The sequence below is a fragment of the Oncorhynchus keta genome, chromosome 37, assembly GCF_023373465.1.
Source record: "Oncorhynchus keta strain PuntledgeMale-10-30-2019 chromosome 37, Oket_V2, whole genome shotgun sequence".
Lineage (NCBI taxonomy): Eukaryota > Metazoa > Chordata > Actinopteri > Salmoniformes > Salmonidae > Oncorhynchus > Oncorhynchus keta.
In genome coordinates, this window is record NC_068457.1 from 7,877,588 (window position 1) to 7,890,864 (window position 13,277).

The 13,277-nt window shown below is 44.6% G+C and overlaps 1 protein-coding gene across 1 annotated transcript in view; it reads left to right on the top strand.

Moving 5' to 3' along the window:
- Positions 1-13,277, top strand: part of LOC118369969 (partitioning defective 3 homolog B-like) — a 174,116-nt gene that overhangs the window by 68,634 nt on the left and 92,205 nt on the right. The window contains exons 7-11 of the mRNA XM_052499048.1: positions 3,935-4,021; positions 4,154-4,279; positions 5,238-5,734; positions 10,984-11,123; positions 11,487-11,615. Coding sequence (XP_052355008.1) covers positions 3,935-4,021; positions 4,154-4,279; positions 5,238-5,734; positions 10,984-11,123; positions 11,487-11,615 — 979 coding nt within the window. The remainder of the gene's footprint in view (positions 1-3,934; positions 4,022-4,153; positions 4,280-5,237; positions 5,735-10,983; positions 11,124-11,486; positions 11,616-13,277) is intronic.

The window sequence follows — 13,277 nt, forward strand, 5'->3', positions numbered from 1 at the left end:
GTGTGTGTGTGTGTGTGTGTGTGTGTGTGAGAGGGAGAGTGTTTGCGTGATTTGATTGGATTTATTTGTATTATAGTGGCATCCACTTCACTTCAGGATGCCCAGCCCACATGGGCCTATAAGACAATGAGTATGTTTCCATCACACTAATCATTTGATATTAAACTGATTATGGCAGTAGGCTGAGTATGGTAAGTCATTTAAACACTTTACTCTGCTACACTTGAAAGGTCAAAAAATAAGTCAAAGAAAGCATACACTGATTAAAACACCTTGTTGTCTGAGCTAGCTTTCAAATGATTAGGACATGTCAACAGCTTAATCAGCGTTCCAGCTGTGTATTTGACCTGCGCCTGTGCCGGCAACTGTAGCACAAGCCTCGCTCTTATGTGCGAATGACGAGAGTTAAAATATGTCGGAAGTTTACATACACTTAGGTTGGAGTCATTAAAACTCGTTTTTCAACCACTCCACAATTTCTTGTTAACAAACTATAGTTTTGGAAAGTCTGTTAAGAACTCTACTTTGCGCATGACAGAAGTAATTTTTCCAAAAATGGTTTACAGACAAATTATTTCACGTATAATTCACTATCACAATTCCAGTGGGTCAGAAGTTTACATACACTAAGTTGACTGTGCCTTTAAACAGCTTGGAAAATTCCAGAAAATTATGGCATGGCTTTAGAAGCTTCTGATAGGCTAATTGACATAATTTGAGTCAATTGGAGGTGTACATCTGGATGTATTTCAAGGCCTACCTTTAAACTCAGTGCCTCTGCTTGACATCATGGGAAAATCAAAAGAAATCAGCCAAGACCTCAGAAAAAAAATTGTAGACCTCCACAAGTCTGGTTCATCCTTGGGAGCAATTTCCAAACGCCTGAAGGTACCACGATCATCTGTTCAAACGATAGTACGCAAGTATAAACACCATGGGACCACGCAGCTGTTATACCACTCAGCAAGGAAGAAGCCACCGCTCCAAAACCGCCATAAAAAAGCCAGACTACGGTTTGCAACTGCACATGGAGACAAAGATCATACTTTTTGGAGAAATGTCCTCTGGTCTGATGGAAAGAAAAATAGAACTGTTTGGCCATAATGACCATCGTTATGTTTGGAGGAAAAAGGGGGAGGCTTGCAAGCCAAAGAACACTATCCCAACCGTGAATTATTTTACTAGGCAAGTCGGTTAAGAACAAATTCTTATTTTCAATGACGGCCTAGGAACAGTGGGTTAACTGTCTGTTCAGGGGCAGAACGACAGATTTGTACCTTGTCAGCTCGGGGATTCGAACTTGCAACCTTTCGGTTACTAGTCCAACACTCTAACCACTAGGCTACCCTACCACTAGGCTAATCATTCTTCCGACTATGTCCGAACTCAAATTTGGATTTTGGTTGTTGATTTTCTGCATTTAATTAAGTCTCATCAGTAGCCTGATTTAAGATGTCCATGTGAACAGAATTATTAGGGGAATCATTATTCTTGCAAAGCATGTAAACGTTTTAAACTATTTAAGTATTTGGACAAGTTCACCTATGTGCATTAAAGTAGTCATAAATTTGGTATTTTAAATGGTCATTTTGGAGTCACTTATATTGTAAATAAGAATATAATGATTTTAACACTTCTACATTAATGTGGATGCTACCATGATTACGGATGATCATGAATTAATTGTGAATAATGAGTGAGAAAGTTGCAGAGGAACCAAGGTCATACCTGCAAAAAAAGGTTAACCTCCCCTGGTAATGGTGAGAGGTTAACCTCCCCTGGTTCTGGTAATGGTGAGAGGTTAACCTCTCCTGGTTCTGGTAATGGTGAAGGGTTAACCTCCCCTGGTTCTGGTAATGGTGAGAGGTTAACCTCCCCTGGTAATGGTGAGAGGTTAACCTCCCCTGGTTCTGGTAATGGTGAGAGGTTAACCTCCCCTGGTAATGGTGAGAGGTTAACCTCCCCTGGTTCTGGTAATGGTGAGAGGTTAACCTCCCTGGTAATGGTGAGAGGTTAACCTCCCCTGGTTCTGGTAATGGTGAGAGGTTAACCTCCCCTGGTAATGGTGAGAGGTTAACCTCCCCTGGTTCTGGTAATGGTGAGAGGTTAACCTCCCCTGGTTCTGGTAATGGTGAGAGGTTAACCTCCCCTGGTTCTGGTAATGGTGAGAGGTTAACATCTATTGGGGGCATCGTTGTGCTCATCATTATTCACGATTCGTGCACATTTAAGTGTGTACGTGTGTAAATTTGTGGCCAGCCAGATCTAGTCATTAGCTCCATTCCCCTGCTCAGTGGTGTGTTGGTAAATCTATGCAGGTTCTCTGTGGGAATCCTTCCCCACTTGTCTACTAGGGTGTAATGGCAGCCTGTGTGTGTGTGTGTGTGTGTGTGTGTGTGTGTGTGTGTGTGTACCCGATAAAGAGGGTGTGTGTATACAGTCTTGGAATGCTTCCAAAATGATACCACATTCCTTCTATAGTACACTACTTTTGAACAAAGTCATAGGGCTCTGGTCAAAAGTAGTGCACTATATAGGGTGCCATTTGGGACACACATTAGGTCTAAGGACAGCCTGCCCTGTGGCCTGAAGCCAATCCTGTTCGAAAGGCAAGCAGCTAAACCTAGCATCACACACCTCTCCGCTCCACCACGCTCCAGCGCCGTACTTACACAACCTGACAGGGCAGGTTTCACACGCTTGCATAAGCGCAGCTGGACCATGTAAATGGCAGTTAATTCACCTTGACCTTGTCCACTCAACAACTGTCTGTCTCAGAGAGCTAGTGAAGGGGGAGAGAGAGTGGCTGAATGTTTTTGTCTTTGTGTCCCAAGGGTTAAAGTTCTCAGTCACTGCGACGGATATCCATCATATGGTTTCTGGAGAGGTCGTTTTTGCGATACATTTTTGTAGATAAATAAACATCTCTGGGGGCTGGTTTGGAGATGACAGCTTAATACAGAGAAGCATGTCTGTTCTACAAAATAAATGCCGTAATAAATGTATTCTCAAACATGTCATTTTTTCTGTAACGCTTTGTGTACTGAACTGACATGCATGATTGTTGCTGACACTGATATCCAGACGAAGGGAATGAAACAGTCGATAATGTTCCACCACCGCGGCGCGGCGCTCAACTAGAACTGTGGTGCGTGGCTCACTGCAACTGCTGGGAAAGTCATTAAGACTCAACTTGATCACTCGGGATTTAACTTTCCAGTGCTGCTATTTTTTTTGCCATGTAATGTTATGAAAACAAAACCAGACAACCTTCCTAGTAGAAGAGTTGACCTATTTTCCTGGTTGACTTGTTGTGTGTCCTATGAGAGAGAAATAGTCTTCCCAAGGCACGTTGAAGTTGTAAGTGGGAGGAGACATGTATTCTGACAAGCAATCATTATAACAATCAGGATGTTGTGTCCAATGGGGTAAATGCAGATGGACCAACCCCATGCGTCGGCCTATATTTACTGCCACGATGCTTGATAATGCTTATGGCTAATGGTACATCTGATAATATAGCCTATCCATATCAGTGCTAATTGCTCACATTTTAACATAATCATTTGTACATTGGTAAAAAAAACAAGGTAAAAAAAAAAACAATGTGTTATTGGGCTAATTTCTGAAAGTGGAAATTTATATATTTTTTAATGTGTCAGTATAATGAAATGTTTATTAATTTGGGAGTAGAATGTCCTTTTAAAAACTTACCCCTAAACAATGGGATTGGAATTGGTCTAACGTGCAGTTAAATACACATACAAAATGATCCTCTTTCCCTAGGAGCATGATGGTCTTTACTGACTGAACGTACTCTAGATAAGTTATGTGGGTGTGTATGTATTACTGTGTGTGTGCCTATTTGTGTGTGTCTGTGTTCCTGTTAACATTTTTGTGTGTGATTGAGAGAGTTTGTGTTTTGTCTCTGCAGCCCCCTGACCGAGACGGTGGAACTCTCTGGAGAACAGGGGCCGCTGGGGATCCACGTCGTCCCTTACTGCTCCTCACTGAGTGGACGGTGAGGAACACACACATTTACTTTCAGTCACTCACTGTAACTCACTCACTTTCGAGCACATTCTCTCCCCATACATTGAAGACTGTTTGTGTGTGTGTGTGTGTTCAAACTGTATCTATCATCCATTCTCAGGACCCTGGGCCTGCACATTAAAGGTATCGAAGCGAACAGTCGCTCCAAGAGAGAGGGCATATTCCGGGAGGATGAGTGCATCGTTCAGATTAACGGCACCGAGCTAATGGACAAGACATTTGCCCAGTACGTACCTCGGCTCTACGCTATCGCAGGATGAGTCTCAAATGTCTCCGTATTCCCTCTTATAGTGCACTCCTTTTGACCAGGCCCGTAAATCCCTGGTCAAAAGTAGTGCACTATGTAGGGAATAGGTTGCCATTTGAGACTCATCCTTGTATCATTTTGGATGCAAGCCTGCTCTACACTATCCCACATCTACCATTGTGAAGCCGGTCTGTCACTCAGTTTCCCTTTTCTTAGGAGCCCTTAATCCCTGTTCTTACAAATCCTCCGTATTTCTGGATTTATCTCACGCCACATCTCCACAGCAACAAAAGAGTGTGAGAGGGAAAACGAAAGCGAGAAACACTCATTCTCTCGCTTCACTGTTGTCGGGAATAGGTTAATTTAGTTCTATCGCAACATTGGTTAGACTTCAAAAGGAGTGGGACAGTAGCTGTGAGGGCTGGTGAGTGAGAAAGATAAGGGTAGACGAACAGTAAAAAGAGAGAGAATTGGGGGTGTATCAAGGAGGATTGTCTAATGCCCTAACTGAATGAAAGGCCCAGTAAAAGAGGTGGACCTTAATTAGGTCTGATAATTTAGCCCAGAAGAGGCTTGACAATAGGTCTGACACTGCTAGCCTGGTCCTGGATAACCAGTTGCTACTAGTGACTACTACTATAGATTACTTGTCTAAAGACTACTTGTCTCTAGCGAATTGACTCTTGATGGTCTAGTCTGTGACCGTTAGTCAATGCGGGTGTTGAACATAGTAAGCTTGAGTTTGTACTGGTGTTGATACCTCTGTGCTTGGTGTACAAGTAACTACTACTAGAGTGACAGTGTGATCTTCCAACACATTTCCATAAATACATAGGGGAAAACTGTACAATCAAGTCTGATATCACAGTATTCTCAACCTTCAGTCATGTCCTCCGAAGACGGACATTCATGATGTCTCTTCCTCCCACACCCACAGGTCACAGGAAGTGTTCCGTCAGGCCATGTGTTCCCCTCTGGTGCGCCTGGAGATCCTGCCGCTGGCCAACAAGCAGCGCTACGAGAAACGCCTCATCGGGCAGCTCTTCACCGACGGTCACGACTCCATCCCCAAAGCCAAAAGCCCCCTCATGATCCACCAACAAATGGACGCTAAACCAGAAGGGAAACCAGAACAGATCAATCCCAAACTGGAGCCGAGACGTCCAGACCTCCATGTCCTCCGCTCCAAGAACCCCGATCTGCCAGCCTCTCTCACCCCGCTAGGGGAGCACCAGACTGGGCACGTCCCAGAGGAGATGCCCCTCAGTGTGTCCCCAGCCCCGGTGGTCAGGGATCGGGATGGGGCCTCCCCTGCGGCGGTGGGGGGCAGCGAGAGCCCTCTGTCCCGGGGAAAGAGTCCGACAGGGCTCCCTAACCTGTCCAACCTGACCAACCAGAAGGGAGGCCGGAAGCTGAAGATTGACCTGAAGAAAGGTATGGAGGCACTATGGAAAAGGGGGACACTACAGCTGTGTTCAAATACCCATACTAACATACTACATACTTAATGAGTATATACCATTAGTTAATTTTTTATATATACGGGAAATGAACAATATCGTATCAGTTGAGCGTAATAGAGCTTCACCTGTCAACCGGTAGTTGATGCTGTTGCTATGCAACCTCGTGCTAGCTTGTTAGCTTAACAAATTACTAGCTAAACATTTTATGTTTCCGGGTGTGTCCGTAAATTTGATTTGGAGTGCCAGAGTGCGCTCTGGGCGTTCGTAAATCCAGAGCGTTGTCAGATTGTCCGTTCATAAATTCAGAGCGTTTCGCTCTCGGAGAGTTCAGAGCGCACACTGGACGCTCTGGTCGAGGAGTAGGGTTGATCAGAGCGTTCAATGGCAGTCAAGCACCCAAGCTAACTGACTAATGTTGGCTAGCTACTTCTTTATACGAATGAGAGAACACCTCACTGACCATTTTACTCTTCCTAACAGAGCTGGTTAGGCTGTTTTCATTATCCAGAGCTTTGGTGATTGTAACTGCTGCTGGCAACAATTTAATCACACGTTTTTTTTGCTGACGTTTACTGACACCGGCCATATTCAACGGGTGTTGAGCTTTCGTAAATTCATCAGTTATTCTGCGCAATAGTGTTCTGAAATCGGAATAGATAGCCATTGAATCGCACGACTATACCACTTAGCAAAGAAGGATGTGAAAAATCAAGCCAATAAATGTTGGTTAGTTAGTTAGATAGCAGATAGTTAATATACTGCCTGGCAAGTTCGATGTTTCAGTAGCCAACTAACGTTAAGTAACTAGCCAACATACCGGTACATACTGCTGTAATGCTATGCGGTTTGTAAGGATAGCATAGCTAACAAATTGTCATCCAACATAATGTGTAACATAACTTATTTACTTTATTACATTTTCTGAACATTTGTCATAATTAGTTTGTATCCTCTCTCGTCGGACTTCCATTTTCTTCAAATCTACAAAAAAGTTATGAAGCCATGCCCATTTTCGGAAGAATTGCATTGTGGGGTGGCAGGTAGACTAGTGGTTAGAGTTTTGGACCAGTAACCAAAAGATTGCAGGATCGAATCCCTGAGCTGGTAAACAAAGGTAAACATCTGTCGTTCTGCCCCTGACCAAGGCAGTTAACCCACTGTTCCCCAGTAGGCTGTCATTGTTAATAAGAATCTGTTCTTAACTGACTTGCTTAGTTAAATAAAAATACTACTAATAAAAAAGTAATATGGGCCCTAAAAGCATGGAAATAGTGTCCACTGGATGTATACTTCATCTGGGAACTTACGGCATACTAACTATATCCATACTATGACTAATAGCATAGTATATACTCAATTCATGTCACAAATAGTATAGTTAGTGCTGTTGGTATGAGTATTTAAACACAGCTTATGTGTTATAGAGCAGATGATCCACCACGTTATTGGTTCACAACATTTCGATCAAAACAGATCTTCAACAGGTTTTTGTTCTTTTGTAAAGGTTTAAGGTGTTGTAGTATTGGGTTCAATTTAGTTTTCAATTCAGTGAAATGAAATTTAAATCATCGTAGAAAACAACGGACAAATCAGAGTTTTTAATTAAAACTGAATTCTTAGGCTGTGTTTACACAGGCAGCCCAAATCTCTTATTTTGTCATAATATCAGATATTTTGCCAAAAGATCAGAATTGGGCTGCCTGTGTAAACCCAGACTTAGAGATTATGTGGTTGTGCTCTTCCATGGTTAAAGCGGCACTCAGCTGTAGAAACAACAATTTGATCCCCGCCCTTGTTTCGGTAAAAAGCTGAGGCATGAGGCTGGAGAAATGTAACCACTCTCAAATTGATAGTTTAGGTAGTTTTAACCATGTTTTGAGGCTATATAGAGTTTTTTTTTTTTTTTTGCACATTTACTCTGTTTACAAACATTTGAGTACATTTTTTGTTTTAACCTCTTATTTAACTAGGCAAGTCAGTTAAGAACAAATTCTTATTTACATTGACGGCCGACACTGGCCAAACTCGGACAACGCTGGGGCAATTGTGCACCGCCCTGTGGGACTCCCAATCACAGTCAGTTGTGATACAGCCTGGATTCGAACCAGGGTCTGTAGTGACACCTCTAGCACTGAGATGCAGTGCCTTAGACCGCAGCGCAACTCGGGAGCAAACAAGCTTATATTTTGTGATCTGATGAGGTACGACAGTTGAACTAAGCTCATGAGTCCAAAAATGGATGTAGCAACTAATGATTACCCCTTTAAAGACTTCTCTCCCAGCGTGAGTGACTGCAAGAAGATTTAGAAGCATTAATGGAAGGTAGGCAGAAGCTTAGCTGCCAGATGAGATTTGATCACTCGCTATCTTTTAGTATGCCTCTTTTGGCTTTTCTCCACCGCTCACCATGGTGGCAGTTTTCACTCATTGCTTGGAGGCACGTACACACACAGGCATGCACGCGCAGACACAAATAGATACACATGTGAGCTTGGACACACACACACACACACTCTTGAAATCGCCGTGTCCACAGGGAGAGGAGCCATGGGAGGGAATGATATCTCAGGATACCTCTCCCTCCCTCCCTCCCCTCTCCTTCTTTCTCTCCCTTCACCTTCCTCCATCAGGCAGTGTGAGGCCTGCTCACACGTGAAATTGAAGGCAGCCCTCCTCTTAATCCACCTAAGAAAACAGTTGTCTCTGGCTTTGAGGCTGAGGTCGCGTCCCGAATAGCACCCTATTCTCTTTTTAGTGCAATACTTTTGACCAGGACCCATGTGCACTTTAAAGGGAATAGGGTGCCAGCAGAGTGGGCTCCACAGCAGACTGGTGGAAGTTGATCACCAGTTTACTCAGGAGGAACCCACTAAGCCCCGCACAGAATGCTGGGTGAGTGGAGAGATGTCGCCCTCCATTTATTGGCACACCAAGTGATCTTATTGCGACGTGATGGGATGATGTGGGGTCATGATGATGGGGACAGGTCTGTCCGTATATTGAAGAAAGGCTCTGCTTTTTTGACTCCACAATGCAAGTCCTGCAGCCAGTAGTTTTATATTATCTTGATTATTGTCCAGTCATATGATCAAGTGCTACAAAGAAAGACCTAAGCTGTGTTCGAATACCCATACATAATGAGTATATACTATATATACTATTAGTTCATTTTAGTATACTGTAAACGAACAGTAACCTTTCAGTTGCGCGTACTTGCTCTTCACCTGTCTAGCGGAAGTTGGTGCTCTTGCTCTTAGCATAACAAATTACTAGTTAGACATTTTACGAATTTGGATGTGTTCTTAAATTCAATCTGGATTGCTAGAGTGCACTCGTAAATTCAGAGCGTTTTGCACACTGGATGCACAGGCCGAGGAGTAGGGTTGTTTGGAGCGTTCTGGCCTTATAACGGCAGTCAAGCACCCATGCTAATGTTGGCTAGCTAGCTAGCTACTTCCAGACACTCAGACCATTTTACTCTTCCGAACAGAGCTGGTTAGACAGTGTTCATGTTATCCAGAGAGTTGGTGACTGTAACTGTGCTGCTGCAAATGATGTAATTATGGGTTTTTTTGCCGACGTTTACTGACACCAGCCATATTCAACCGGTGTTGAGCGCTCGTAAATTCATTATTCTGCGCTCTGGCACACTCAGACGAGAGTGCTCCGAAATTGGAGTAGATAGCCAGGGCGAATTTACGAATGCACCCGAATGTCCATTCAGAGCGCACAATGACTTTACCATTTAGCTACGCTAAGAATGACGGGAATAATCAAGTCGATAAACATTGGGTGGGTAGTTAGTTCGCCTATAGTTAATATACTGGCAGGTTTGATGTATAAGCAGCCAACTAACGTTTGGAATTGTAATGAAACAGGCAGGGAGCAGGTCTCGAACCCTCAACCTTCGAGCCCGAGGTCCGGTGCGCTATCGACTGTGCCGCAAAAGCATGCTCGTGCGGCAGAGTCTATTTCCGCGCTTATAAACTCAGGGTGGCGAACATAATGATGTAACGATCTGTTGTGTGGTTCTAGGAAAAACTCCTAGAAAGGCCAAAAAGGGACAGCGTAGACCTTGAAGATTATCGTCAAGGTTCCCATTGCTCTGCAGTTGAAAAGGGCATGGCCAGGTGGAGCCTCATTGTCAGGAGTCCTGATGGGTAGCAGCATGGCCAGGTGGACTGCCATCATGTCAGGTAGTGGGTGACTGTTGTTAAGTCCTCTTCTGGCTGTGGGTGATTATAACAGAACATGGCCAAGGTTCAAATGTTCATAAATGACCAGCATGGGTTAGTAAGGCAGAACAGTTGAAACTGGAGCCAGCGGGTGGATGGGCGAGTCATCATGGGTACGGACATTTAAAGTTATATAAAATCAAATCAAATCAAATTGATTTATATAGCCCTTCGTACATCAGCTGATATCTCAAAGCTGTTCAAATGGCCAGGTGACTGTCATCATGTCAGGTAGTCCTGGGAAACCCAGCCTAAAACCCCAAACAGCAAACAATGCAGGTGTAAAAGCACGGTGGCTAGGCATAAAAAAACTCAGGAGACACCCTAGAAAGGCACACAGCACTGACACACAGCACTGACACACACACACACACACACACACGTACCCCACCAGACATGCCACCAAGGGTCTTTTCAAAGTCCCCAGGTCCAGAACAAATTCAAGGAAACATACAGTATTATACAGAGCTATGATTCCATGGAACTCCCATCCTTCTCATATAGCGCAAGTAGCACAGCAAACCTGTTTTTTTGTGTGTTTTTTTTAACGAATAAAGCAACACCTCACGGCACAACCCCCCCTCCCCATGTCACCTACTTGTGTTTATGTACTGACATATGTGTAACTGATAGATGTGCACACACTACATGTGAATGTTTTTAAACGTATGTAAATTGTGAAGTATTTTGAGTGCAGTCTCTTTTTCATTATGTCGGACCCCAGTAAGACCACAATGGGGATACTAGTCAATCAACTCAAGGATGGGAAAGATAGTATAGCAAAGACGGTCAGGATAACTGATCAAATCCCTCTGTCCCCCACTCTATCTCTCTCTTGTTTTTTAATCTCTTTTCCTCTCTTCTTCATTCTCTCTTTCTTTCCCTTTCTCTCTGTTCCTCTATCGTTCCTTAAAAAATGTATATATATATATTTCACTCCCTGTTTCTCTCTCCCCTCCCACCCTCCCCTCTCTTTGCTCTCCAGGTACCGAGGGGCTAGGTTTTACCGTGGTGACCCGGGACTCGACGGTCCATGGCCCGGGGCCCATCCTAATCAAGAACATCCTCCCCCGGGGCGCCGCCATCAAAGATGGCCGCCTGCAGCCCGGCGACCGCATCCTGGAGGTGAAACAGTCATTTGACCTTTTGAATTCCTTAAAAGTGCGTCCTTCCTTCCTGCCATCCTTGAAGTAATGACTGATTCGATAGGTGAACTCAAGTGTTCCACCACACGGCATTCACCTGTCCATTCATTTCTAATCATCAGTGATTGCTTCATGGAATGGAGGAAGGAAGCACCTTTTCAAGTATTCAAACAGTGCCGTCTGTGGCTGATAAATGAGTTGTATTTTTGTTCCCGGGAGGTGGTCATTTTAAACCTTTTAAATATCTAGGTGGAAGTAAGTATTCTATGTATTTATAAGCACTGTGAAGCACATTGTGTATATACTGAACATATTTGAACCCTTTCCTGTGATGTGTGTGTAGGTGAACAGTGTAGACATGACTGATCGAACTCAGGAGGAGCTGGTGGCCATGCTGCGCAGCACCAAGCAGGGGGAGTGTGTCTCTGTGGTGGTAGTCAGACAAGATGATCTCTTCCTACCCAGAGAGCTGGTGAGAACACACACCTTTTATCTCTCCTAGCCACCTCCAATTGCTCTGGACTCTGCATGATCTTTGACGCAGATAGGTTACCAGGAATTTTCACCTTTCCCCTCTTTGTCTTAAAAATGTTGTTACCCCTCAAAATGCCTTTCTCTTTCTATTACTATTGAAGGGCGTTCAACCTCTTTTGAACTTCCCTTTTGCCCCCTGCATGCATGCCCTCACCTCCAACACACACACACACACACACACACACACACACACACACACACACACACACACACACACACACACACACACACACACACACACACACACACACACACACACACGCATACCCAGGAAGTGGTGCGCCCCATGTGGCCAGAGACCTCCTGACTTCCTGCCCTTTATCTGGGTTTGTTGACTCAGAATGCTGTGTGTCCTGTGTATAACTGTGGAAGTCACACGCACGCTCCCTGCTGTGGCCTCAAAGCATTCAGGAGGAAGTGGTGTAGTGTCGCACACACACACGGGTGTTAAGCACTGACCGTTTAGATGTGGCCAGAGACCGCTCTGACTCCTCGCCGAGTGGTGTTTTTTACCCCTTTATCAAAATAAGCTGCCCGTCAGCTGCCCAGGTGGTACCCTACAGCAGCGTCAAGCACACACACGTCAAGTGTGCATGTGCACACACACGTCAAGTCCTGTCAAGTATAACTGTGTGTGAGTGTGTTGGTCCACTCCAAGCAAACAGCCTCTGTCCTTGTGTGCCACTCACTACGCACTGTGATTATTCACATTATTCCGTTTCCTCAACTTCAAAGCATTCACGGAGGGACACGCACTCCGCACTCAAGCACACACGCACTCAAGCACACACACGTGACACGCATGCATATTCACATGGAACACGCACACACACGCACTCAAGCACACACACGCACTCAAGCACACACACGCACTCAAGCACACACACGCACTCAAGCACACACACGCACTCAAGCACACACACGCACTCAAGCACACACACGCACTCAAGCACACACACGCACTCAAGCACACACACGCACTCAAGCACACACACGCACTCAAGCACACACACGCACTCAAGCACACACACGCACTCAAGCACACACACAAGCATGCATGCACACAAACATACACATGTGCACACACATACACACACATGAACACATACACACACATGAACACACACACACGGTGCTCACATTAGCCCTCATTACAATACCCTACATTTCCACAACATCCACACTAAAGCAATTCCTCTTTTGTCGTGTTCTTTTGAACTCTGTCTTGATCTGGGCTGTTGAAGTTAGAGGCCCTTAAAGATAAACTCCTTATCGTCTCTGCAGGCCTCTTCCTCAAAGATAGTTTCATGTCCCTCAAGCTCATGTACATGTTCACACTCACTCAAGTTCAGCAATGGTCGCACACAGAACTTATGCAGGCAGGCACGCGCGCACACATGCACACGCACACACAATGAACCGCAACTCATTCCAATACCTGAAACTTCCACATTTAGATGCAATGGTGGTCCGTTGTCCAGTTGATGCATACATGTATAACACTTGTCTTCTCTCCTTATTATGCCTCAGTCACAACCCTAATACTGCAGCTGCACTCACAAAGCCCCCAACACAAATACCCATCTATTTAGCCTCAGAA